Below are 27,914 nucleotides of genomic sequence, written 5' to 3' on the forward strand. Positions count from 1 at the left end.
GGGGGTTGTCCGCCCGCGGCACGCATTGGAGCCGCAGCCTCCTTGCGCCGGGTCCCGCGGTCGCAGCTCGTGCCGCCTCCTTCTCGTCCTCGCCTTAGCAGCTTGCTTCGTGGGTCGGTCCTTCCGACACACGAGCTCCAAGCCGCTCCTCTCTTTCCCTAAAGCCCTTCAAGGCAGTCTTCGGTTTCCTTCTTTCCAGCCTACCCTCTTCAGCCCCGCGAAGATGGTGGACCGCGAGCAACTAGTGCAGAAAGCCCGGCTGGCCGAGCAGGCGGAGCGCTACGACGATATGGCCGCGGCCATGAAGAACGTGAGTGTCTCCTCCCCTCCCCCCTGCCTCGCCCCAGCCGCTCCCGACACCGCGTTCCACCGCGTGGAAGGCATGCTCAGGGGCATGTCTTGTCACGACTGTAGGGTCACCTCTCCATCTCACTCCTTGGAGGGATTGGGGACGGGTCCTAGTAAGTGGCTCCCGTACCCGAGTGGTGACGCGGCCTCTTTCCCAGCCTCTCCGAGTTCGGGGCTGGGGCGGGGTCTTGCGCGGCTGGTCTCTGCTGTGGGGTGGGGGGTCTCTCTGTGACCCTGAATGTCCAGAGACTTGAGTCGGGAGCCGTGCGCATCCTTTGTGCCCCACTTCCCCTCCTCCCAGCTTAGGCGTGGGGGCGGGGGGACCGCATGGATGCGGTTCCTCTTTCTCTCCCTGGTGTCTGGGCGGCGCCTTTCCCATTCACTCAGCAGGTCTCCCTGTTTGCCGCCTCCCCACTCCATCAGCCCCCCCACACCATCTTCCCCACTGACACATCCTTTAAAGACATTTCGGGAAGAAAAAAAATGAGACCCCCCCCTCCTCCAGGAAAAAAAAAAAAAGAAGAACCAAACCCGGGGTCAGTGATGTAAAATCGAAACCACCCTGCTCACGTTTTTCTTAACAAAAGGCTTCCTTTTACCCATTACCCAAAGCAAGTCTGTTAGGAAGGGAGGGATACATGTGTCGCTGGCATTCCCATTCATGGCCCTCTGTATGGCCTCTTCATTTTTTTCATTTTAATTTTCCTTTTCGAAGGGTTAAATAAAATGCCTTTGAATGTTAACTGACTGAGACATGCAGTTTCTCTTAATTGCAGGCACGAGTCTGTAGAAATTCGTATAAGTGTAAAAAAATAATTCTGTCTGATCTGATACTGCAAACAAAGCGGTGGTGGGAGGCAGTATCAAGTCATTCCAGAAGATTCTGCATTTGTCATATTGCAGAGAGCCTAGACTGGGTGGAGGCTGGGAGGAGTTATTTTAAAGGGGAAAAAGTCTTTTTAAAAAAAAAAATTTTTTTTTTGGTTAAATGTATAGGAGGCTTTTTTTTTCCCCTGACCTAAGGCATCCTCATTCTGATGAGAAGAGAATACTGTCGCATTTTTTGCCTGAGATGCAAAATCCTAACTAATTTGCACCATTTTGTCAGTGACACTCAATTATTAGTGAATTGGGGACCAGTTTGCCAGCAGAGAGGGGGTGAGTCCTGAATATTGCAAAATGCACTAGAAAAATTAATATTCGGGTTTCCAAAAATTAGTAAATTGGGTTTTCCACTCCCTTAATATCTAACTTCCTACCTTATGTAACAAAGGTTGTTAAATGCATCTCTGGTGTAAAGTGGGTGCTGGCTTCCTCCTTCCATGTTAAACCTTACAAATGAAACAGTATATATAGAGAGAGAGACTAATTTTAAATTTTAAATTATTTTTTTCCCTGGTTTTCCAAAAGGCCAGGTGCTTACCCTTTCCTAACTAAGTGAGCTACAGATTTTTTTCATTTTGCAAAAAATAATTTTAAAATCAGAAACAGTGTTGTATTAATGTGTTGCTACAGTTGGATTTTTTTTTTTTTAACAGTTTAATGATTAAAAGATACAAGTCAGGCTTCCAGTAGGCCACTAATGTTGGAAATGTCTTCAGTTTGTGATAATCTAGGCTCTAATTTTCCCCTATTTCTAGTCCACAGGAGAGCGAGTGACCTCGCACCTATATCCATAGCAACCCAGTGATGTCACACACAATGACACAGAGGCTGCAATGCACCTAAGGGCTGGTAGGGAGTTTTCAGATGGCATTTGTCCAAGGTAATGCAGAAATGAGCCGAAAAGCCAGGTGGCATTGGACACTTCGTCTTCTCCAAGATGGGCCTTGGTCCCTGAAGTAAAAAAATTATTTACTTTCAGAAATGGGCAGTGACATCTAGCCAAGCCCATTCACCTTAAACTCCCATTAACAAACGTTGACAGGATACTTTCGTGTTTTTAAGCATTCATCTTCCCTTATTTTAAAAAAAAAAATGAGGAAAGGAATGGATTTCTAAGTAAAAAATGTCTCTATCATAGTGAAGAGGTGGGGTGTGCATTTAGGGTTATCTCAATGAAACAGGTTTTCACAAAAACCTTAAAAAATGGTGGCTTCCTGCTGGCCATCAGCAATAGCTGTTAGGGAGGGGATAAGAACCCAATACAAAATATTTTCCCTCTGAATGTGGGAAGCTTGTGTCTTACTGATAGTGATGGTTCTTTGGAAGGAAGAACCATTTGTAAAATAAAGACCTTTTTAAAAATATATATATTAAGTTTTCTCAAACCCGTTTTCTGTGGTTTTGAGGAAATTACCTCTCACTGTGAATTTTCACACAACTGAAACAGGGTTGGTTCCTCAGTGGGGCAGCTCATCCAACTTCCTGTGTGTGAGTCCCTGAGTTCAGAAAAACTGGAACAGCCCTCATTGGAGAACTTAGCATGAAGAAAGAAACCTCACTTTACCACCCCAGTTGAGCTCTCCTGTAAGCTGAACCTCGGGTGAGGAAGGGAAGTAGGTTTAGTTGTATCTAGGGAAATCCTTCTGGGAATGCTGTGGTTGCTCTCCGTGCACAACCATGTACGTGGGTGAACGGGATAGAGATCGTGATTGGGCACTCTTCCAAAACGGGAGTTGGGTCATTTAAGATAAGTGTGATCTTTAGCATTTAAGCAGGGTTCCTAGATAGGTCCAAAACCGGCAAGTGATCTCAGAGCTCCCTTCATCCGCATTTTCAGGTTCTGTCATCTCTCTTTGTCCAATCAGAGTCCAAGATGATGAAAATGTAATAAAAGCCCTCAACCTCTCTTCCAGTCTGTTGTTATAATTGTTCTGTTTTCTTATCAGCTCCTTCTCTTTCTATGCCTGTCTTAGTAAATTTATCACAGGTATGTATGCAATACAGTGTCTGGGATTAGCTGGAATTTTAGGGCTCTGCTGTGCACTTTGGGCTAGGGGAAGACCACAGGGCTAGTCTGTCTTTGGCTTTCAGTGGCCTCTTGAGAACTTACTACCCTGAGTGGGCCACTGGTGCTTGCCTCCTGGGGGAGAACAGGTTTTAGACTAGTCACTTTGCTGGGAGGACTAGTCACTTTGCTTTACGGGGGAGGGGGATATTATGGTGGCAAAAGTCTGCCATAGTTGGGTAAACAGGTTTTCCTTGTGGGATCAGTGGGTTTTAAAACCCTTAAAGTCTGCGAGTTCTTCAGGAGCCCAATCGATAGCCGTTGTCCCTAATGGAGTAACGAGAGTAATGAGCCCTTTGCTCGCCTCTCTGAGGTGGAACTCTGCCAGCTGTTCAGCCATGTGCTTTAGGCATCTTGGAGTGGAGATAGCATGTAACTTTGTTTCTCATGTTATCCTTCACAATGCTGAAACGAAGATTAAATTATCTCTTCCTTTCTCTCTTTAAGAATTACCAGCCATGTCTGTGTAAGCCAGAGGACAACTTGCAGGAATTCTCTTTCTACCAGTAGGTCTTGGGACTTGAACACAGGTCGTGAGGTTTGCCGACAAGCGTCTTTACCTGCTGAGCCACCTCCAGCCCCTAAGAACTTTTTGTTCCATCCCCCAAATTACTGGGGGCGGGGGGGGGGATGCTTATGTGCTTGCTGAATTCTTTGGGAGAAAAACGTGGTGAAATGTTACCATAATATTCTTATTGCAGGCAGACCTCAGCAGCTGGACTTCATGTCTAACACTTCAGGGGCTGTCGTTTATGAAGATTAATTCTATATTGTTGAAAAGAAGGAAGAAAACTATGTTGGGTTTTGTTTGAACTTTTTTCTTTTTTGAGACTGGTTCTCACTGTGTAGACCAAGCCTTGAACTCAGAGCCACCCGTATCAGCCCCTTTGTCTGCCCAGTGCTGGAATTACAGGGCTGATACATCACACCCAGCTGATACATACCAGGTTTTTATGATTTGTTTTTAGGTAAAAGTCACACAGCATATTAACTTATTAGCCCAATAACACAACTTAATGGCACTTGGTATTTCCTCTGCCCTTAAGCAGCCATTACCCCCAGTTCAAAAGTGGAAGCTTAAGGGTATGACGTGGAACGTTAAAGGCAGGAAAATACAGGAATAGGTGAACCTGCCCGAAGGGACAAGGCCTTTGTTTAGAAAGAGGTGCTGGTCTGGACTGCATTTCGCTGGGTTTCAGAACTGGATGGATGACCTCCTCTGGAGTGTGCCCACCACCACTCCTAGTCACTGGTGATGGGCTGTCCTTTGGTCTTTATTTTTGAAGTCTGACTCTTTCATAAAGCAGAGGAAGGGACCTCGCTAGGTTTGTATTTTCCTTTTAAAGAGTCACAGCACTTGAAAGCCTATGACGTTTACCTAAACAAGTAATTCATCTGAAATCTGAGCAAACTGTTAAGCCTTGGGAGGTTGTACAAACAAGGCTGGTGCTCTTGCTCTCCCAAGGCCTGCTCTTGAATGGCTTGCCTGCTGTGTGGGAGTAGGTCCCTCGTAAGCACTCTCCAGGCACTGACTGAGCCTGCTGAGCTGTCGAAGCTTGGCATTCTAAGCTGGGACATAGGGAATGTGTCTTGGTTACCAACCCATTTGTCTCAGGAGAGGGCTTCTTCCTCTTCTCACTCGGTTGCAGTTCTACCAACTGCAACCCTTTTTCTGACTGGGCGTCTGATTCTGTATTGGGAAGTCATGGTTTTTTTTTCTGTGTGGTAGTTTTGCCTTCACATCCATTGCCCCAGGTGCATGCAGTGCTTACGAAGGTCAGGAGAGGGCGTCAGATGCCTGGATAGTTGTGAGCTAGCATGTAGGTGCTGGGAACTAGCCCAGGTCCAGGGACAGCAGCAGTTGCTCTTAATCACCAAGCATCTTTCTGGCCCCTCTCTTTAATTAGTTCAGAGAGACAGGGTCTCATGTAGCCCAGGCTGGCTTCAAAGTCGTTACGTAGCTGAGGATGATCTTGCACATTTCAAGAGCTGGGGATGAGAACCAGGGCACTGTGCTTGCTAGGCAAGCACTAGCTACATCCTCGGCCCTCTTGTTTAATAGTCTCTGTTGGTTTTGAGACAAGATCTCGCTGTAGCCAAGGCTGCCCTCAAACTGTTGATACTATTAGAGGAGGCCGCCACTGTCCCCAACACTTCTGTTCATATAAACCCCTGCATTCTGTGTTCCTCCCTGACTAAATACTCCTGTGTCACTGTGGAGGCTGTGTCACTGTGGAGGTGCCGCCGTTCCCACCATTTTGGACTATGTAAGCTATGTACAGCTACCTTATGGCCCTTCCTTTTTTTTTTTTTTTTTTTTTTGGTCAAATTCCATTTTAGGTATCAGTTATCACTTTGGTTATGAAACTATCATCTGGTTGACTTTTTTAAAAGAGATTTTTATTTTACTTATATGTATGTGGGTGTGGATATGAGCTCAGGTGCCCACAGAGGCCAGAACCAATGAATTCTGAGTCTTGAGTTTCTAGTCCTGTGTTGTGTGTGTGTGTGTGTGTGTGTGTGTGTGTGTGTGTGTGTGTGTGTGTGTGTGAGACTGTAGTGGAGACTGTCCTTGGACTCAGGATCCTCAGGCACCTGGGGTGCTGGGATGTCTGGCCTGTCTCCTTGCACTCTGTGTATCCAGTCATTTTAAATATCACTTGCATGTAGATTCCAAATACCTTTTTCTTATTTACCATGCTGGGGATTGAACCTAGGTCCTGTGTGCCACACATGTGCTACAACTGAGGTACATGCTCAGTCCCCTTGCTGCTTTTGAGGCAAGTTCTCAACAATATATTATTGGCAGGCCTTGCTTGAGCTTTCAGTTGAACTAAGATTATGATCTGTGCCACCAGGCTCACCCCCCTTTTTTTTTTTTAAAAAAAAAAGGTTAGGCCCATGCAGTCCTGGCTGCCCTGGAGCATGCTCTGTAGACCATGCTGGCCTTGAACTCAGATCTCTACCTCCCGAGGTCTAGTTAAAGGCATGCACTGCTGCTGGGTGTCACCATGCCCAGCCCTTTTTTCTTTTTCCTGTTTGATTAGTTTGCAAGGAAGTAATAGTCTAGGCAGTAGCTGTCTGGATTGATCGATTGGTTGATTGAGGCAGGTACTTGCTGAGCGGCTGGCATGGTTCCCACTGGGGAGCCCAGATGGACTGGGCGATGGGATTACAGACATTGCCACTTCCAGCTCTTTGTAAGGAGCTGGTAGAAGGTAAGCAGATGGCTATCAGCATCTGACCTGAATAGAGTGATTCCAGTGTACATGGGGCATGAGCTTTGCTTGTTAACTGGTAAGAAGGAAAAAGCAGTATCTATGTCTTTTTCCCGTATGTAGACATGGTCTCGTGGGCGCTAGACTAGTAAGTACTCACCATGTAACCCTAGGATGGTCTTGAACATCTGACCCTCCTGGGTCACAGGTACCACTTGAGCAGATACATAGATTTATTATGTTAGATACATAGATTTATTCCTGGAGTTCAGGTGGTGATAAGCCATGGCTACTGGGCTTATGCAAGAGCAGCAGAGACATCTTTCCAGCCCTGTTCCTGGCACTTTTTTTGAGATGTCTCATGAAGCCAGACTGACTCATAATCCTAAAGTCGAGTCTCCTGCCTCTGCTACCCATGCTCTGGGATTACTCGATTGTACGACCAGGCCTGGTTTTCTACAGTGCTAGGAGTCAGGACCTTCTGCCTGCCCAGTGGGCCCTCTGAACTCGGCCACTTCCTCAGCCCACACTACAGAACATATCTTTGCAGGGTATGAATACCATCATTTTGGTGTCTTGGACTTTCTGAAAGTCGACATGAGACACAGGCGGCCATATTTAAGCATCGTTTGTCTAGGAGCTGAGTCTGGTGCTTGTATTTTAAAGACATGGAAGCCCAAACTTTTTTCTTTTTTTGGTGTTGCTAGAAGGTGAGCTCAGGTGTACATGTTTACTTATCTGTTCTACTGATGAGCTCAACTCACTCTGCTCACCCTAATAAAGACTGGTTCTCCCTGTGCTGCTGAGGCTGACCCCAAACTGGACAGGTATCCTCTCTCCTCCAGAGTACACAGGCACCCTGTGTGCGAGTGCTGTGTCTGAATGCAGTGCCTGTAGAAAGTGTGCGTCTTCTGTAGCTAGAGTTGCAGGCATCTGTGAGGCTGCTGACAGACTTGGTAAGAACAAAATTCAGGTCTTTTGAACAGCAGGCTGGCCTTGAACTCAGGTCCATCTGTCTCTGCTTACTGACTGCTGGGACTAAAGGCGTGTGCCACCACTGCCTGCTTTTCCCTTGCAATGCCAGAGCTTGAATGTAGAGAGCCTCATACATGCCAGGCAAGAGCTCACCCCTCACACTTCAGCCTTTGCCCCCTTTTAGTTTAGAGTCTAGTCCGATGCCTTAATTTGATGTGTGAAATCACTATGAATACATTTTTTTTTTTTTTTTTTTTTTTTTTTTTTTTTTTTTTTTTTTTTTTTTTTTTTATTTTTTTCGGAGCTGGGGACCGAACCCAGGGCCTTTGCGCTTCCTAGGCAAGCGCTCTACCACTGAGCTAAATCCTCAACCCCTACATTTCTTTTTCTAAATAACTTTGTTATATCATGATTAATTTATATTGAGAGACTGTTTAGCTCAGAGAAAAATGTGGGTGTTGGTGTCTCTTTACATCCTGTAGGTCAAGTTCTTGTAGCAGGCACCTTTACCTTCTGTGCTATCTCACTAGCCCTGAATACCTTTTTCCCTTAGTGAGAAGATATGACTATGTAGCCCAGGTTGTCCTAAACCCTTTTTGCCTCAGCCTTTTTTAAGTTCTGGGATCATAGACTGCAAGCATGGACAGTGGTTAGAGCACTCAGGGCCCTTCAGGGGCATCATTTGTATTTAGGCACATCACAGTAACTCCAGCTCTGGGATTCTATACTGTACCTGCTTCCGGCCTCCATGGGCACCTGCATACAGACATACATATTTAAGTAAATAGGTTTTTAAAAAAAAGGGACAAATATGACTTATTCACATACAGAGCCCCAAGTGTAAGTCTTGGGGGAAATAATTGTTTTACATATGTGTATAAGCGCACACACAAAATACACAGTACCTGTTTTATCCAGATCTGAGCCTGCCTTGCTTCTTGGATCACTGTATTCAGTTTGGTCATAGACCAATCTTTAGTAATACTTCTCTTATTTTAGTTGAGACAGCGTCCTATGTAGCTTTGGAACGCTGTAGACAATTCATCTACTGGGATTAAAGAGCTGCACCACCAGAACCAGCAGTGTTTAAGATTCAGTGTTTTAAGTTCACGTAGTTCAGGCTAGCCAGGACACTGGAGACAATGGTGAGCTAGAACCCCTCATCCTCTGCTTCTGTCTTCCATCTGGGATTGGTGGTGGTCGGTGCCACTACCAAGCCTATTTGGGGGTTTGCTTTGATTTGTTTTTGAGGGCTGGACGGATGGCTCGGTAAGGCTGCTTGCTTACATACCTGACAGTTTGTGTCCAATCCCTAGAACCCACATAGAGGAAGGAGAGGACCACTGCTCATAAATTGCCCTTTGACCTCCACACATATGGTGCCTATGTGCCCACCCACAGTAAATTAATTTTTCCAAGTTTTAGAGGCCAGGCATAGTGGCCCCTGCCTATACTCCAGCAGTAAGGCAGCAGTAGGAGGATCTCGAGTCAATCTAGAGAAGTCAGTCCTTGTCTTGGACTAAAAGGGGTGGATGTGTAGCTCAGTTATGAAGCCTTGCCTAGCAAGGCCCTGCATTCAACCTTGAGTATCACAGAAATAAGTTGAGAATGCTCTGATGCTCTCTTGTGTTTTGTAATAAAAATCAGGTGGCTCTCGAAGGGAGCATGTATGACATTGTGTGTGGGAAATTGCAGCCTCTCCCCCTCATCCTTTACTGTGTCCCCTCTCCTTTTGTAGGGTAGAGACAGGATCTCTTGTAGCACACGCTGGCCTTGAACTTACCATCTGCTTCCCAGGTCCCAGGTTTTGAGACTACCTGTGTGTAAGTGTGCACCCCCTTTTGCTACTTTGACTTTGCTACACTGACTTTATTTACTTTTTTAAGGATTTATTTATTCCTTGTATGTGTGTACACTGTCACGGTCTTCAGACGCACCAGACGCACCAGACGAGGGCATCAGATCCCTCTCCCAAGGGCTCACAGATGGTTGTGAGCTACCATGTGGTTTCTGGGATTTGAACTCAGGACCTCTGGAAGAGCAGTCAGTGCTCTTAACTGCTGAGCCATCTCTCCAGCCTAGACTTAATTTTCTTTAGTGGAAACTTTAAAGTAAGGTTTGATAGTATAAACTGCAACCCCCTCCATGTGTGTACGTGTATACACACACACACACACACACACAGCACCTAGGTATGCACATAGACACTCACCAGCTCTCCACTTAACAGCATACTGGCAATTTGAGTCTAAATACTTTGCTGCTTTCCTGGCCCCTTTGGGATTATTTACCATTTTGGAAGATGGCTTTTTGACTACTTAAAATTACCCTTTATTTGCCACAGATGCTCAAATCACCAGCAGTATCTTTACATTCAAATACAGCAACTTCAAAGTGTAGAGGGATTTTTCCCCTTAGGGCATTAAATCCAGATGGTAGATAATTTATTTCCCCCCCTTGGTGTTAAAAAGATGCTTAACCATCAGCTCCTACTGCCACAAGGGACCTGGAATCCTGGGTGGGTTGGGAGTGGGTGGAGGTGCTGAGAGCTGAGCCCGTGGGTGCGTAAGCTCTGCCCTGCATGGAGGGCTCCTCTGCCTCTGCCGTTCATGCTTTTTCTTTCCTTCTTGGACAGGGTCTTCCTATGAGCTTTGACTATCCTGAACTCAGATCTCTGAGGACTGGTATTAAAAGCACGGATCACCGGGGTTGGGGATTTAGCTCAGTGGTAGAGCGCTTGCCTAGCGAGTGCAAGGCCCTGGGTTCGGTTCCCAGCTCCGAAAAAAAGAAAAAGAAAAAAAAAAAAAAAAAAAGCACGGATCACCATGCCTGGCTTGCTGCTTTTTTAGTTTAAGGAGTAATTCTGTTCATTAGACTCTGATAGAACAGCTCCCACCCAGTTCTTAGAGACCGTGTGCATCAACTCCATTCTGCTTTTTTCTTAGGCACTGTTGTCTTCCTAGCTTTGTGTGGGTGGGGGATGGTGGGGAAGGAGGTCAGAGGACAACGTGCAGAAATTAATGTGCTCTCTACTTACACGTGGGTCCCTGGGGATTGAACTCAGGTCCTCGGGCTTTGTGGCAAGCGCCTTTACCCAGGCCACCCTCTGTTAACCCTTTTTACCCACAGGGCAGCCTGTTTTAGTTTTATTCTGGGGGTGGGGGGCGTGTGTGGTCCAGAACATGGTTGAGGACAGCTTCTGACAACAGTTGGTTGTCTCTTCTGCTGAGTAGGTTCCCAGTGTCCGAATGCAGCCTTGGCTTGGCCGTAGGCTCCATTACCTACTAAGCCGTCTTCCTGACACCCACCTGTCTTTGTTGTTCTTGATTGAGACAGGGTCTCCTACTGAACCTGATAGGCTAGATTGACCAGACAGAAAGCCCTAGAACTTTGCCAATCTCTTCCCTGCTGTTGGCATTTCATGGTGTGTGCTGCCACATGTGTCAAGGTGTGATGGCATGAGCTGCTAATGCCAGTCTTCCGGGGCTCGAAAAGGTCTTTGCTACATAAATTGTTTCTCTCCCACAATGGGAACTGGCCATTTAATTATTTTCCACAAATGACCCACATCATACTATGGTTATTATGTAGTATTCTCTTCGACAGTTTACAGTGAGAGGTATTTATCAGTGAACGAAAAACATGCAATTAACTTACTAGGATTCAGATTTTATCCAGGTGGTGGTGGCTGTGCACACCTTTAATCCCAGCACTTGCAGGTAGGGGCAGGGACAGAGGCAGACGGATCTCTGAGTTCAAACCCAGCCTGGTCTACAGAGCCAGGGCTACACAGAGAAACCCTGTCTCATAAAAATGAGCAACAGAAAAAAGGTTCAGTTTGCATTGATATTCCTCATCTAGGTCTGTGGTACATGTTTCCATGAGCAGCCATGTTGCTGACCAGTTTTTTCCTGCATAGCTCTGGGTGGAAGTCCTTGTAGACCACACGTTGACCTTGAATGTCTGTCTGTCCTTTCTTCCTCTCTATTTCAGGATAGAGGCACCACACGGGGTTTCTTGTATTTTTCTTCCTAGGTTGGCTCAGGCTGGCCATAAATGTCATCTTTCTTTTTAGCCCAGACTACCAAATGTTGGGGATTATAGCATTGTGCTGTCTTACCTGACAGTGTTTGTTACTGTTGGTATATATTCCATTGCACATGCTCTTTCACATTTAATTTTTTTTTATTAACTGTCATTGACCCTATGATTCAGTGTTTTAAATGTCACTTAACTGAGGAGATATTTCGAGTTTTAGCATGAGAAGCTAAGTGTGGTTGTTTTGGTATCAGGCCTGGCAATACTGCCAAGAGGGGAGAGATGGATGCCCGGCGCTAAAGTGGAAGTGCTTCACTGGAAAGAAGTGGGTCTGAGAGGAAGGTGGAACCTTTCTGTTCACCAGAAATGTCACCATTTTAGCCAGGTGCAGTGGTATGAGCCACAGTCCAGCTTCTCAGAGGGTCAGTGGAAAAGGATTGCTTGGGTTCATGTTGAGGTCAGGGAATGGTCGTCTTTTGTTTCTGTTTTATTTCAAGAGTTTCTCTGTGTAGCCCTGGCTGTCCTGGAACCTGCCCTGTAGTCCAGGCTAGCCTGAAAACTCAGAGATCCACCTGCCTCTGCCTCCCAAGTGCTGGGGTCAAAGGATCACCACCCATCAAGTCTTGGTTTTAAAAAAGAGCAGAGATGGTTCAGTAGGGGAAGGCGTGCATTCAGAATTAGACACAGCAAAGCCCATGTGTAACCCCAGTGCTCTCAAGGCGAGGTGGAAAGCAGGATCCCCAGAACTTCACAAGCCAGCTTAGCCCAGTGCGTGCAGTGGGAAAATGAAGGGACCACACTAAAAGTCTAGTCACACAGGCCCTGACCCGGGGAGGAAGGGGAGGAAGGGGAGGAAGGGTGCTTGTGCCCAAGATTGTCCTGGTAAGCATGCTGCAGTGTCGTGCGAGGGTACTGTTTATAGGACAATAAAAAAAACATTCTGGGGATTTATAGGCTATATAAGTGGGAGACATAGACAGTTTGTATTTCTTCTCAACAGGAAGTTTTAAACAGTTCAGTTATCTTTATAGATAAGTAGCATTCAAGGAATCCTCCAGGCCCTGAGCAGCTGAGAGAAGAAAGTCTGAAGTTGTTAATATCAACTTACAAGGGAGGCTCTTGTTTAGCTACTAAGTTGTTTAGATAGAAGAGGACTCTGGTGATACAAGCTTATGTAATCTCAGCATTCAGTAGGCTGAGGCAGGAGAGCGGAGTCCCAGATTAGCCCTGACTGCATAGCAAGAGCACATCAGTAAACAGATGCAAACTATGGCCTGCATTTTCGATTTACACCCATCCAAGAGAGGCCGGGCACTGGTGGTGCGTGCCTTTAATTCCAGCACTCAAGAGGCAGAGGCAGGCCTGAGTTCAAGGCTGGCCTGGTTTACAGAGTGGAGTGCCTATGAAAGAAAGACTGGGGGAAGGCGAAAAGGATCCAGTCACCATATGCTCGTCTGAAGAACACTTGAAAGTTGACCTCTTAGGTCATGAAAGGCCCCCAGAACAGTGCAGACTTCACTAAGGCGATAAACACCAGGGTTGGAAGAGTAGCCCAGCCTGCTGGTTGAATGCGGGTTAACACATCCCAGGTCCTGTATTGTTTGTCTCGTGTAGCTCAGGCTGGCTTTGAACTCACTGAGTAACCAGGGGTGCCTCCCAACTCTGGGAACTGAGGTTAGAACCATGCACCACCACATCTTTTGTGCATCCTGTAGAAGTCGTCTGCCATCTGGACTGCATTCATCTCTAGCCCACATGTCCAGTTCTGGCTTTGAGCACCAAGACCCGCTCTGATTGGTAGGGTTCACTGGTCTCCAGGCTGGTCTAAGACCTCTATGTATGTATGTGTGTATGTATGTATGTATGTCTATGTAGTGTCTATGTATGACAGCTGAATGTATTGAGGTTGAGTGCTGCACAGTGGCTAGAACAAGCCAGACCAGATGCTGACGAAGACCCGGAAATCTCACTAGCCAGGGGAAAGCAAAGAGGGATGGCTACTGAAGCTTCACTGTCCTGGCATTTATCCCAAGGGGCTGGGCGTGCTAAGCTACCATGGCACCTTACTTGGGCTACAGTGAACTAAAATATAGCATGAAAGGGCTAGAGAGACAGCTCAGTGGTTAAGCCCTGGCTGCTCTTCAGAGGTCGTGGCTCACAACCATCTGGAGTGTGTGTTTCTCAGTGTCCTCTTCTGGCCTTAGGTGCACAGGAAGGATGGAATGCTGGAACGGTAGACTGGCTCCCAGCTGTTTGGTTTTCTTTAGTCTTAGTTACTTATTTGAAGTAGGGTGGCACTGTGTATCCCTGGCCAGCCCCATGCTCAGACATCTACCACCCACTTTCCTAGTACTGGAATTAAAAGTGTGTGCTATTGTACCCAGCTAAGGTTTTCTTTTGTTTGTTTTTAGAGACAGAGCCTTACTGTGTAGCTTTGGCTGGGATAAGAGGGGTCCATTACTATGCTGGGCTTCCAGCTAAGATTTAGCTGTGTGTTTATTTGCTGAGAGGTGTGCAGGGTTTGGATGCAGGTGTGTGTGTGTGGGTGTGTGTGAGAGAGAGAGCCATGTAGCATGCGTGGGTTTCCCCCTGAGTCCTGGAGTCAGTCATCAGGTTATCCACTGAATTTGGAGTATTTTAATCAGGAGAAGAGGGAGGATGTGTGTGGAGGCCAGAAAGAATGACAGGAGCTCTTAGAGGGAGAATCTCCTCAGGTACAGGGTGTGTGGGGTACGGGGTGGGGGTCACATTCCTCTGAAAGGCTGGTAAGGAAGGCCACCAGGCTGTGTGTAGTTACTTCAAACCCTAGCTTCATTCTCTCTCTCTTTTCTAAACCTTGGGTGGAAGCTTGGCGTGGCGGCCCCTACCCACAACTTGAGTTGTGAGAGGTGGAGGCTAGAGGATCAAGACTTCATTGTTATCCCCACTATACCTGAGACCCTAAGACACAAGCTGCTGCAGAGCCGATGGCTCTGTAGTTAAGAGCGTTTCCACTCCTTCAGAGGACGCAGTTCAGCTCTTAGCACCCAGAACACCCTGCCTCTAACTCTAGCTCCGGGGCTGCCTTCTCTGGCTTCCAACATACTCATAGACTCAAATACTACACACAAACACATTATCTCTCTCTCTCCCCCTCTCTCTCTATCTAATCATCTTGGCTGGCCTGGAACTAACATAACATTTTTTTAAATTATTTTATAGTTGTGAATATACTGTCATTGTCTTCAGACACCAGAAGACATCGGATCCCATTACAGATGGCTGTGAGCTGCTGTGGTTGCTGGGAATTGAACTCAGGACCTCTGGAAGAGCAGTCAGTGTTCTTAACCATTGAGCCATCTCTCCAGCCCACACAACTTTTTTTTATTTCATTTATTTTCATATTTTTGTTTGAGAGCAACTTCTTTAACAAGAATAAGCTTCCCAAAAGCAGTAGTTCAAAGGACCTAGAAGCTTAAGGAAAGAGAGAGGACATTGACTTCAGGAGACACTGAAGGAGCAAAGAGCGAAGGCCAGAGAGGGAGGACAGGGCGGGGGTTACTGTGACTCAGTGCAGCTGTGTTTAAGGACATTTTAACTGACTTAGGTTTACCTAATTTTTGGAAGAACGTTATACAGCTAGACTAACAAGACTCCTGCATGGCATGTCTGGACTTTATTCACTGCTGAGAATAGCTGGTGTGGGCTGCCTCAGCTGACTGGGTTCTCTTTCTCTCCAGGTTAGGGGGAGCTTCTCCCTATGGTGGCAAGTAGCTGCTTCCTTAGGAGCTGCAGGTGGTTCAGGTAAACTGAGGGTTCAGGTAATAGGTTGAGTTCCCAGGGTAGGAGAAGCTGGATCTCCCCCTCCCTCCTTAAATAAGTGTTATTTTATGTGTGGGTGTTGTTTTGCCTGCGTGTTTGTGGACCCACATGTGTGCAGTTCCTGTAGAGACCAGAAGAGGGCGTCAGGTTTGCTGATGGCTGTGACTGCCCTCTGGGTTATGGAAGTGGAACCTGGGTCCTGTGGGAGAGCTCCCTGCTGCTCCTAACTGCTGAGCCAACTCTCTAGTCCCAGATTCCACGTCTTGAGGGGTGGTCCTGGCCACCTAGAAGGAAAGGGGTGGGCTCACAGCCATCTTCATAAACACTGGGCTGGATTTATCCAGCGTAGATTCAGTCACTCTGCAAATATTGACAGTGCCTAAAGGATACCATGGTGATGGGCTAGTGAGTCACTGGAGCAAACTGGTCAGAGTGGAGCACTAATCTGAAAGGCAGGGTTGTCCAGAGTCACGCAGCTGCAGAGCAGAGTGCTTTCTGATGGCGGGGGAGCCAGGTTGTCATATCTTGGGTGCTGGTAGCATAAAGTAGTTTTCCTCCTCTACAACACGGATATTTGGGTGTGATCTTTAATGTGTGTCCCTTGCACTAGTGGGTAGGAGGTAGCACCATGGCCTCCTCCCAGTAGAAGCAAGTGTAGGGCTGGAGGGAGTTCGTAGTACTCATATAAACAGACAGACAGGCTTGGTGGCACCTGTCTGTAATTCTAGCCCTAGGGAAGCAGTGACAGGTGGCTCTCAGGCACTTCCTGACTGACTAGCTTTGCCCACTCAGTGGGGTTTAGATTCAGTGAGATAATGTCTCAGACAAACGAAGAGGACAGAGAAAGGCCTCCAGAGTTGTCTTGACCCCAACCTCCATTATACACGTCAACATGAGCACAGTGCAGGTTCCCCATAACCCAGAGGGCAGTCACAGCCATCAGCAAACCTGACGCCCTCTTCTGGCCTCTACAGGAACTGCACACATGTGGGTCCACAAACATGAAGGCAAAACACCCACACAAAAAATAACACTTAAGAGAGAGGTAGGAAGACCAGCTTCTTCCACCTTGCGAACTGAACCTCTTACCTGAATTGTCTGCAGCTGCTAAGGAAGTAGCTACCTGCTACCATAGGGAGTTCAGTTCCCAGCACCACATGGTGGCTCTCAAGTCACCTGCCATAGCCCCTGTTTTTGAGATGGGGCTTCTTTATGTGTAGCCCTGACTGCCCTGGAACTCCCTCTAGATCAGGCTGGCCTTCAATTCAGAGATCTACCCGGCTCTGTTGTTTTGAGACAGGGTCTCATAGCCCAGGCTAACCTTGAGTGCCTGTACCTTCTACTTTGATCTCTCACATGCTGGTGTTTTAGCCTGTGCCACTACCCCTAGCTTTTACCTTTTCTCATTTAGTAGTAGTGTCATAAACAATTATCTGCAGGCTCAGAAGAATTAAAATTGGGTGAGCAACCCATTTCTGACTATAAAGGTAGGAGACTATGGAACCAAGGCGCTTAACTATGATCTCTGCAGGAGCCCAAATGTGGGATAACTGCACACGTTCTCTTTAAAGGATGCTTGCATGTGCTTATGAGTTTAACGTGAGCCATGTAGATCCAGGAGCCCAGACGAGGGCATTAGGTCCTGCAAAGCTGGAGTTACAGATGATTCTGAGCCGCCTGATGTCGGCTGGGAACCAACTTGAGTTCTCTGTGAGAACAGGGACTTCTACTTTAAATTCTCAAGTCATCTCTGTCCACTTAGAAGAAAATCTTTGAGACAGGAGCTTGTATGTGGTTCTGGGGTGGTTTGGAACTGGTTCCCTGCCTCCTTGGATACTGGGATTACAGCAATACGTCACCACACATGCTTTGATCTTTGGAAATCTGAGTCTTTGGGGGTTGGCTTTGATCCTTCTGCTGCTCTGTGGTTGCTGGAACTGGGGAAAGACAATTGTGACTCCGAGTGAGAAAGTGTCACTTGGAGTCACACCTGTAAAGTGAGTTTATTTAATTGCCCACTTTACAGGGTAGCTGTAGAAAGAAGTTGGTGACTGTTACAAAGCCTTGCGTTCTTAGCCCAGTTTTGTCCCCTCTGAGACCATGACCTTGGCCCTGAACATGCCATGGATGTCTCCTGACACTCTAGGATTCTTTTCCTGGGCTGGTTCTCTTTTGCCCTGTTTTACCCTGCAGGACCGCTGTTCGAGAAACCCAGGCCTGGTTGTTACGGTTCCTCTGAAACCTCCGAGCTTCCCAGGAGACAAGCCTAGTGGCCCACCCATTTGGAAGGTGGAGGTTGGGGTGGGGGGCAGCCTGGGCTACATGACATCCTGTCTTAGACAATAGAAATGACCAAAAAGAAAAGCCACACTCTTCTTCAAGAGACTGAGCCCAGAATCCATCACACAGAATATCCATGTCCTCAGTGTAGCACAGTGGCTGAGTCCAGATGTTCTGGGAGGCTTGATGCAATCATTGTTTGGTGTTTGTTGTCCCTTGAAGAGCACGTTCCTTCATTAGACTGTTTGAGACAGGGTTGTAGTATCCAGCCCTTGACCTTCCTACCTTAGGCTACTGAGTGCTGGCTCATCGGGTCTTAAAGGGTGAGTTGCCTCAAGATTTCTAGGATAAGCTTGTGTGGGGTTCCCAAGGTTACCCTTGGATTCATTGGCTTGTCAAGGCCAGTCTGCTCATGGCTGAGACTGACTGTGGTGAAAGTTGGCAAGGCCCTGTCTGCAGAGGAAAGGACAGGCGTGGGCTGCCAAGGACATGACATGGGGTGATGTCCGGTACAGCCAGACGAGTGAAAGACCAGGGCACCAGGGGAAGTTTTCTGAAGAACTTAGATATTGGGGGGTGGGGGCTGTCCCAGTACCCAGGATGCACGGACAGCCTAAACCATGTAGTTTGTGCAAAGACTGAATGGTTCTTATCCGGGCGAGGTGGGTGGTTAAAAACCTTCCAAGATCCAAGTGCCCAAATACCAGCCAAGGGTCAGGTCAGCCTTAAAGACAGGCCTTCTAAAGATAGCCGTGGGGAAGCTTTTCTCTTAACCCTTTCTGCATCGGTGCCATTTGGTTCTTCAGTATGTAATAGATCACATTTCTTTCTCAAGTTTTAGTTAACTGTTTATTGAGTGTGGGTTGCCTGTAGGAAATACACAATAACTGCGACCCACCAGAACTGTGTCTGGTTAACTTCTCAGTGCTTTACTACATTGCCCAAGCAGCATGCACATTCTGGAATATTCCGTAGGTGCATGCTTGCAGCTACCATCTTGTTTTGTTCCCTCTGCTCCTACTGTAGGATATTCACTGTATCCACGTCTTCATGGCGTCTTAGCCACTTTATGCAATGGTATTTCAGCCCAGATGCAAGGTTTAAAGCAAAACTGAGCAGGGTCTCTCTCCCTGCCAAGGTCCTCCCTAGAGTAAGTAATGTTTGCTGTGGTTCAGGAACCTGCATTGTTACATCTGAAGTTTTGGAGGACAGGATCTTGTTTGGTAGTCCAGGCTAGCCTTGGACACCCTACTCTTAGCCTCCAGAGGGCTAGCTCGGGTTGCAGGTGTGTGCCACATCCCTCTGCCATGGCTCAACCTCACAGTCTCCGTACTGTGACAGCACCACACAGGAGCCAACCCTGAACCGGCTGCTGCTCCCTATGTGACTTAATTGCCTCAGTTCTCTGTTTGTAGGGATTGTCTGTGTTTCCTGAGTGTCATGCTTTTGTTTAGACTTACCACTGTAGTTGTTACTTTGTACCTTTACCTAAAAGAATAGGAATACCTTTCCCTCCTCCACCCTTCTCAGACAGAAACTCTCGGTACCCAGGGATGACTAGGGACTTCAGATGCTCACAGAGGCACACTCAGTGTGTATGGTATTAGGGCATCGACCCCGGGCCTTAACTGTATAATAGCTCCAGGGATCTGACTCTCACATAGACACATAAAACACCAATGCACATAAAATATAAATAAGTCATGAATTTAAAAAAAGGATTGTACTCAGCAGGGATTTGGGGGAGTATAGGCCAGAAGATCAGGGGTTAGTTTTTTTTTTTCTTTTTCTCTCCCATGGAAACTCATGATTTTTTGTTGTTGTTTTTGTTTGTTTGTTTGTTGTTTTTTATTTAAAGGAAGACTAATTTCATGGAATTATAGACAGTTGTGATCTGCCATGTGGATGCTGGGAATTGAACTCAGGTCAACAGTCAGTGCTCTTCTGAGCCACTGAGCCACCCTCAGCCTTCATGTTCTGTTTTTGAGAGAATAGAGCACTAGGTAGAGCAGGCCGGCCTCGTTCTCAGATCCTCTTGCGCTGCCTCTTGTGCTGGGATTAAAGACAAAGCCACCGTGGCTGCCGGGTACTCCTGACTGTGAAACTGTCACACTACTGGGCTTGGAGCTGGGTTGGTGGCCCAGACTGCCCAGTATTCTGCCTGGGTGTTGGCGTTGCAGGTATACTCCGAATGACCCCTTTAGGGCTTACGGTCAGAGTCACCCAGGTATTTCCCAAGGGTCTCTCATAGTTGCTAATCTCTGTAGTGAGATGGGGCGAGCAGGGGACGCTGCTGGTACTATTCTGATATCTTCCAGTCACTGATAGAGACTTTGGCTTGCAGTGGAGTTCAGAAAGATTATTCCCCCACCGCAGACTGCAGGTTAGACCCAACAGCCTTCCCATGATCCTAGGCCAGCACTCTGCAGTCTCTGCCCTCTCTCCTCCATCTTGTCCTGAAGCAGAGCAGAGCTCTGAAGGACGGGGTCACACCTGCTATGTCCTAGGCACTGAGGACAGATAGCCTGCCGTCAGGGTCACAGGATTCGCAATGGGGGCTTGGTGGGGGGCACCGAAGCCTAGCACCCAGAAGGCAGAGCCAGACAGACTGAGTTACAGTCGGTGTAAGGCTGCACAGTGAGGAGTTGTGCTCTGTCCCCCAAGCCCAGAAAGGAGAGATAATAACAATTGGGTGTTGATGCTACTTCTTCCTCCTTGAGATGACTCGCCATTTTGAACAATACTAGGTTTTTCCTGCATTAAAAAAAAAAAAAAAAATACAAGGGCTGGAGAGATGGCTCAGCAGTTAAGAGCACTGACTGCTCTTCCAGAGGTCCTGAGTTCAATTCCCAGCAACCACATGGTAGCTCACAACCGTCTGTAATGGGATCTGATGCCCTCTTCTGGTGTGTCTGAAGACAGCTACAGTGTAGTCACATAAATAATACAAATAAATCTTAAAAAAAACAAAACAAAAACAAAAAACCCACAAAACCCTTTTGGGCCAGATAGCTGGCTCAGGTAGTAAGGATACCCACCTCCAAGCTTAAGACTCTGAGCTCATCAGTGGTAGAGCGCTTACCGAGGAAGCGCAAGGCCCTGGGTCCGGTCCCCCACTCCAAAAAAAAGAACCAAAAAAAAAAAAAAAAAAAAAAAGAATCTGAGCTCAGCCTCGGGGCCTAAATTATGAAAGCACCACATACATACATACATAAGTGAATAAACAACTTTTAAATAGAAAATTACTTTAGAGGGGGATAGGGACTGGACATCCCTTACAGGGAACCCAGGTTCAGGTCTCAGCACCTACACAACAGCTCACAGCATCTGTAACTCCAGTTCCAGAGTTGTACTTTGGTACCTTCAGGCACTGCACACGCACAGTGCACACGTGCAGCAGAACGGCCTGGAGAGAGGAGTGGTTGGACTGCGAGCTGCTCTTGCAGACCTGGGTTTGGTCCCCAGCACTCAACATGGGGTGGCTCACCTTTGTGTCATTCCAGGTCCAGAGGACCTGGTGCCTGTGAAGGCATCTACACTCAGATCAAATCCAGGGTGTAAGTCTGTGTGTGTGTGTGTGTGTGTGTGTGTGTGTGTGTGTGTGTGTGTGTGTGTGTGTGTGTGTCCGTCCATGGCTGGGGATGGTACGGCATAGTTTGAAGCTGTAGAAGGAAGGCAGTGAACTGTCGTGTGGGTTCTGGGAACCAAACCTGAGGTGGGTGGGAAGGAAAGTGCTCCTCCTTGCTGAGCTGTCTCCAGTGCTGACTTCAGTTGTTCTGAAATTACAGCAGGGTCTCTCTGTGTAACTCCGGTTGTCCTGAAACTTGATTTATAAGCCTAGCTGTCCTTGAACTCAGAGATTCTCCCGCTGCTTCCACTCAGCACCATGTCCAGCTAACACGTTTTTTGGCTTTGGGGGAGGGGTTTGTTCTGTTTTATTTTATATATTTATGTTTTTGAGATGGCTGTCCTGGAACTCAGAACTCCCCCTGCTTCTGCCTTTCCAGCGCTGGGATTAAAGGTGTGTGCCCCCATGCCCAGCTAGCTGACTTAAGGGGAAAGAAATTGGTTTTGATCCTGGGGATGCTAGGCAAGTCCTTCCCACTCACTGATCCATGTCCCCAGGCCTCTGTCTATTTTATTTTGGTACAGGATCCCTCCAAGTTTCCCGGCTGGTCTCTATTTAACCTGCTCAGGCAGACCTTGGACTTCTGTCCTTCCTTTGCCTCCTCATGGCTCAGATGGTGGGTTTGTCCACCTGACTCCTTCCTTTCTTTGAGCAGACTTAGAGCTTAAGGTTTTCCCTCTAACTTAGTTTTTATTGGCAGAGAACATGGAGAATGTTCCAGATGTGACTGAGTTACTCTAACTAAAGGTTGCCGTTAGCCTTACACAACCTCCATGTTGCAGTTGGCCACAAGGAGACAAACTCTACAAGCACCCGCTGCTCTTCTGGGCTCTGCAGCCAGAGCAGAGCCCTCAGTGTGCTGTGCTGGTGAGGTCACTGGAGCTTTAAATAGTGCCCAGCTCTTGAAATAAGGACAGCATGATTTAGGCCAAAGGCCAGAACTCGATCTGCATGGCCGCGGGCACTTGAGCTCTTCTGGCCGCGGAGACAGGCGTTGGGTTGCACCACAGCAGGACTTCAGTGTCTGCAGAGACCTGTGAGCAGGCCAGTGCCTGACCTTCTGGGCCTTAGCTCCCTTCAGGCTGCGGGCGAGGTTCATGGAGGGAATGCAGAGAGTCGAGGGAGGGGAGGGTCAGACCGAAGAGACGTCCCTCAGGAAGACAGCGTGGACGTGGTTGTTGATCAGGAATGCAGAGGCTTTGTGGGGAGTGCTGGTGCTGAACACTGTTCGGCTTCCTCAGAGCCATCTTTCCATACTTGAAGCAGATACCTCATCGTGCATTAAGCACTACACAGTGGCTCAAGCCTTTAATCCCACCATGTCAGAGCCAGAGGCAGACAGATGTGTTCCAGGTCAGCCAGGGCCACATTGTAGTGAGACAGTGTCTTGTCTCAAAGGGGAAAAAGCATTTGTCTCAAACACCTAAAGATACCCATGAACGTGCAGAAATGTGGTTTCTTACAGGTATGATAGTTGGAATACAGCTCAGTGGGTAGAGGGCCAGGCTAGCATGCCAGAGGCCCTGGGTTTATCCCTAACATCACCTAAAGAGTAGTGGTGGAGCCACACAGATACAGCAGTCAAAGCCCAGAGGAACGCAGTGGCTTGCTCCTGTGATCACCCAACAATCTGTTGTCTTCTGAGATTCTGTTCTGACTGAAAGGCCTCAGGACTCTGCGAGAAGAGTTAGGCAGATTGGTCCTCACTTAACAGTCCACCAGCAGGGAGGCTAAAGCAGGAGTGGGACTAAGGCCAGGTTTTGCTTTTTGGTTTGTGTGTGACTTGTTTTTTATTTTCTTTTCTCCTTGTCAACTTGCTTGACACAAGCTGTGGGCAGAGCTGTGTAGAGATGTTTTTTCTTGATTAGTAATGTGTGGGAAGAGGTGAGGCCCAGCCCACTGTGGGTGGTACCAACTCCAGACTGGTGCTCTTGGGTGGTATAAAAATGTGGGCTGAGGAAGTCATGGGGAGCAAACCAGTGTGACCTGAGAGTCAAAGATGAAATACTGCCTGTGATCATGTGTATGGCAGCAGGGACCTAACTGAGGTGACATCAGCCTGTATCCAGTCAGGTGATGTGGGCACAGGGTGGTGACAGCATTACAGCTGCAGGCTTCCCTTGTCTGACTTTCTGCTGCTTGTAGTCCCAATGGAGCTGAGTCTCAATCTTAACTCTTGCTGTTCACTGGGAATGAGACGGCCAGGGGTTAATTTCAGGTACTGGGCTCAGGGCAAGGTATGGTGCATATGAGGCCCTGGGTTCTGTCTCCAGCACTAAGGGGCGGCCATACTTGTCCTTTGTTTTTCTCAGTGCGGCAAGTTGGAAATAGCCTTCTACTGTTTATCTGCAGCCCCAGCCCTGAGAACTGTCAGCCGTCAGATGGTGTTAAATTTGTGTCCCTAGTCTGCTAAGATTCCACAGTGGTCCAAATCTTAAGTTGTTGGTCTTACTTTTCCTTTTCTTCTTTCTTCTTTTTCGGTCTTTTGAGATAGCATCTCTGTGTAGCTCTGACTGTCCTTGAGTTCACTATGTAAAGTAGACAGACTGGCTTCAAACTCAGATATCGTGTCTATGGATGTTTTACCTACATGTGTCTGTGCACCACATGTGCCTGGTACCTGCAGAGGCCAGAAGAGGGCATCAGATCCCCTGGACTTGTACAGTTAACAGAGGGCTGTGAGCCACCATGTGGGTGCTAGGAAGTGTGAACCCCATGTCCTCTGGGCTTTAAGGTGTGCGCCACCAACCTCCTGGCTTCTCCAGTTCACTTTAAATTCTTCATCCCGTTTATCTACACGTGTTGGGGTATATGGTACAGGGAGGTCGGGCAACTTGAGAATCAGTTCTGGCCACTATAGATCCCAGGGTGAGACCTGCGTTGAGGCTTTGCAATAGGCAACTTGACCCTCTGAGCCGTCCTGCCTGGCCCAATCGCCCAGTGTCCTTTCTGTGGTGTGTCATCTGTTTGTCGTTAGCATAGGAGTAGAAAAACTTCCTTTCTGCTCAAAAGTCAACTTAAGGGTGACTCATTCTTTCCCAAAGGAACCATGACTCAAATAAGGGCACCGGTCAGGTTGAGAAAGCTTGTTCCCTTCCTGAGAACGTAGCCATCTTGCGCTAAGATTGCCTGGTGTCCATGTTACATGCCAGGCTGGCTGTCCTTCCATGGAGAACATTGGTGCTTACTACTATGGAAGCCCCCTGTGCTCCTCCTTCTGTTACTCCCCTTCCTCCAAGGCAGTGCAAGTGCGGTCTCGGTCTGTCTTTCTGCCTGCTAACGGCCTCGATGGCTGACGGCCCTGTTGTGGGTTGGCGTAAGGATGCTTTGCCCATTATCAGCATCTGTTGTAATGTTGCTCCGTCCTTCCTCCTCCTCCAGGTGACAGAGCTGAATGAACCACTGTCCAACGAGGAACGGAACCTCCTGTCGGTGGCCTACAAGAACGTGGTTGGGGCTCGCCGCTCCTCCTGGAGGGTCATCAGCAGCATCGAGCAGAAGACGTCTGCGGATGGCAATGAGAAGAAGATAGAGATGGTCCGAGCCTACCGGGAGAAGATCGAGAAGGAGCTGGAGGCCGTGTGCCAGGACGTGCTGAGCCTGCTGGACAACTACCTGATCAAGAACTGCAGCGAGACCCAGTACGAGAGCAAGGTGTTCTACCTGAAGATGAAAGGGGACTATTACCGCTACCTGGCCGAAGTGGCCACTGGGGAGAAAAGGGCGACCGTGGTGGAGTCGTCCGAGAAGGCCTACAGCGAAGCCCACGAGATCAGCAAGGAGCACATGCAGCCCACCCACCCCATCCGGCTGGGCCTGGCGCTCAACTACTCCGTTTTCTACTACGAGATCCAGAACGCCCCGGAGCAAGCCTGCCACCTGGCCAAGACCGCCTTCGATGACGCCATCGCCGAGCTCGACACTCTGAACGAGGACTCCTACAAGGACTCCACTCTGATCATGCAGCTGCTCCGAGACAACCTAACGCTCTGGACGAGCGACCAGCAAGACGACGACGGCGGCGAAGGCAACAACTAAGACCCAGGTGGACTGGCAGCGCACGCTGATGCTACTACTGCAGTCTTTATTTTTTCCCATGAGTTGGGGGTCGGGTGGGGGAGGGAAAGGGAGGGCTGACCTTCCCAGGGAGAAACCCACGACTGTCCTGTCTTTGATTGCCTCTTTGACATTTTTGCCAAAATACCACTAGTGGAAAGTCAGGCTAGCTATGCTGGTATCGGAGTAGCAGCCTCACAGGCGCCGGGACTGTTGTGCAGGTCGTGCAAGTGGAGCTGTCTGCCTTTAGTTTAACTTATTGCTAGACGGTAGGGTTCTAAGCAGAAAGACCGATGGATGGCCCTCGTTCAGTGCGTTCTGTGGTTCCAGTAAGGATTCTTCTGTCCACACGCCCTCGTCTTCAGTTCCGTGGCTGTTTTCTCTCTGTGGCTCTGCTGTTTTCTTTCTTTTTCTCTTTTCTCCTTTCTTTCCCCGGGGTGTATACCAGAGAAGTTAGAGTCTAAATTACTCAAGTGGACAGGCTTAGAGTGGAAGGCACAACCTTTATTAACGAGTCAGACGTGGCCCTGTACTTAGAAGTCTCTGACGGGTTGACAGTATTAACACTAAATTGTAGTTTACAGTATTTCTACACGACAGCCATACATGACACCAAGCCATTGGTTCTGAGTTTTCCTTTGTCAGTCGGCTTTACGTCTGTGTCCAGGTCGGTCTGGCTGTCCATCAGCTCTCGTCATGGGGAGAGTCAGCTTCCCGGAGGTTTTGGATGATGGGCGCTTGGCAGGTGGCTGTTGGGGAATACTTTTTTTTTTTCCTCGGTTCTTCTTTACTCTCTAAGGCAAGCCCATCACAAAAATAGAAACCGTTAAGTACCACACACACAGAGAAAACGGAGAAAATTCAGGTCTGTATGTCATTATCAGAGACTCCTGCTCTCAGCAGCCAGGGCTCCATCCTCAGTGTCACTGCCGCTTGAATGTTTCTCTGCACTTGAGTCTGCCCGTACCCCGTGCTAGCAGCACGCAGGTATCCTAGGTGTCGGGCTGGATTGCAGAGGTGGGAGGTTAACAAGACTTGGAACATCCGGTGCCAGCAGCTGAGCCAACAGGAAACCGCTGGGAAGAGGCAGTTCACTGGAGGGAGCCTGGTCCCAAACCAGTTGTCCCTGCCACCCCTCCAACCCCCCGCACTCCTTCCCCAAGTGCTCAGTGGAGGGTACCGAGGTTCAGCAGGAGGCGCTGCTCACCCCTGTCTGACCTAAGCTTCCCTGGTTTTCCTTTCTGAATGAAATCGTAGTTGATGGAGATTGGCTTCTCACGAGATCGCTGCACACGTGACATTGAAGGAAGCTATGCTGCTATGCCCTTACATGGTCCATCTCAGCCCTTGGTCCCTCATTCTCACTGTGGATAAATCTTCCCGTAAACGTGCCCTGTTGCATGCAGAGTGTGCAGTTTGTCTCCTGGAGAACCCATGCTCTCATGGCTTCCCAAGATGGCAGCACCCTAGACTTGCTTTACTTGTCTTCAGAGGCCCAGCAGCCACTTTATCTTATACTGAAACCAAGCTCCCACTTAAGCTGAGTACGCTTAACAGGATGCTGGTGACGTGGCTGTAGAAGAATGACGCCCCTCTGCACAGTCCTCCTAGCATGCCCTCCCTCAGAGGCCCCTCCTCATGCTGGTGTGCAAACACCCACTAACCGAGGCCCGTGGAAGACCGCAGTGGAGGAAGCTTGGCCACCAGAGCCATGGACAGAGGGGTTGGGCTTCACCCGGTTGGTTTGTCTCCATGTCGGCAGTGAGCATGTCTGTCCCGCTTGTACTGTTTGGAAATGACCTACTGGAATTGCAAAACCTAGTTTCTCTTTAAATTTCAGCCTTGACCTTTGCTGTGTTCTAGAAAAGTCATGTGAGGGTAGAACTGAAGAGGGAGAGCGGGAGACCTGACGTGAGCTTGGATGGTTCCTTCTCCGTCCCTTACTGTTGAGAAGCGCACCTGCCTCTGATGCTGTCTCCGTTGCCGCGGTTGCTCCTCCACCTATCGATACAGTATTGTGCATGCTGGTGTTGTATTTCTATACGGTAGCTTGACATTTATTACCTTACACTGTAGGCGTTATGTATTCCTATGACAACAAAACTTAAGACTTCAACATTTTTTAAACTTTTTTTTTTTTAATTTAATTTTTTCCTTTCAGGGGTAAAGTTTGCTTTACCAAAAATAGTGGTTGTAACAAATTGATCTGTTTTGGATGTTGCTATAGTGACATGCAGTTCTCTATTTTGTTTTCAGGGGGGAGGGAACAAAAGAAACACCAGTGTTAGCTTACTCTTAATGTCTGGTGTTTGTCATGGTGAAATTATAACTATTACAGTGTTGGAGAACGCCGCGGACGTTCTCTGAACGCACCTCTGTGCTTTCTTGTCATGTTATGCAGTGAAACTATTTTTAAGGTCTAATCAAGTGATTTTTCCCCCCAACTCCGTGTTTCGCTAAGGAATTATTTCGCACACGGACCATTCTTAGCAGTTTCCTCAGTGATGGAATATTCATGAATGTGAGTCATTATGTAGCCGTCGTACATTGAGCAAAATAAACTTACAGATCTGATGTCGGTGCTGCCTAGCTTCATTTAATAGAGTTTAACTGCTTTGTT

At 47.9% G+C, this 27,914-nt stretch overlaps 1 protein-coding gene across 1 annotated transcript; it reads left to right on the forward strand.

Moving 5' to 3' along the window:
• Positions 1-27,868, forward strand: Ywhag (tyrosine 3-monooxygenase/tryptophan 5-monooxygenase activation protein gamma). The gene is made up of 2 exons (XM_032886363.1): positions 1-310; positions 24,620-27,868. Exons 1-2 carry the CDS (start codon positions 224-226, stop codon positions 25,274-25,276), a joined length of 744 nt encoding a protein of 247 aa, XP_032742254.1. The 5' UTR covers positions 1-223; the 3' UTR covers positions 25,277-27,868.
• The last annotated feature ends 46 nt before the right edge of the window (positions 27,869-27,914 follow it).

Source organism: Rattus rattus, chromosome 16 (genome assembly GCF_011064425.1).
Source record: "Rattus rattus isolate New Zealand chromosome 16, Rrattus_CSIRO_v1, whole genome shotgun sequence".
NCBI classification, from domain to species: Eukaryota; Metazoa; Chordata; class Mammalia; order Rodentia; family Muridae; genus Rattus; species Rattus rattus.

Coding starts and splice junctions, on each gene's coding strand:
- Ywhag (XM_032886363.1), top strand. CDS start 224: ATGGTGGACCGCGAGCAACTAGTGCAGAAAGCCCGGCTGGCCGAGCAG. Junction 311..24,619: donor TGGCCGCGGCCATGAAGAAC/GTGAGTGTCTCC, acceptor CTCCTCCTCCAG/GTGACAGAGCTGAATGAACC.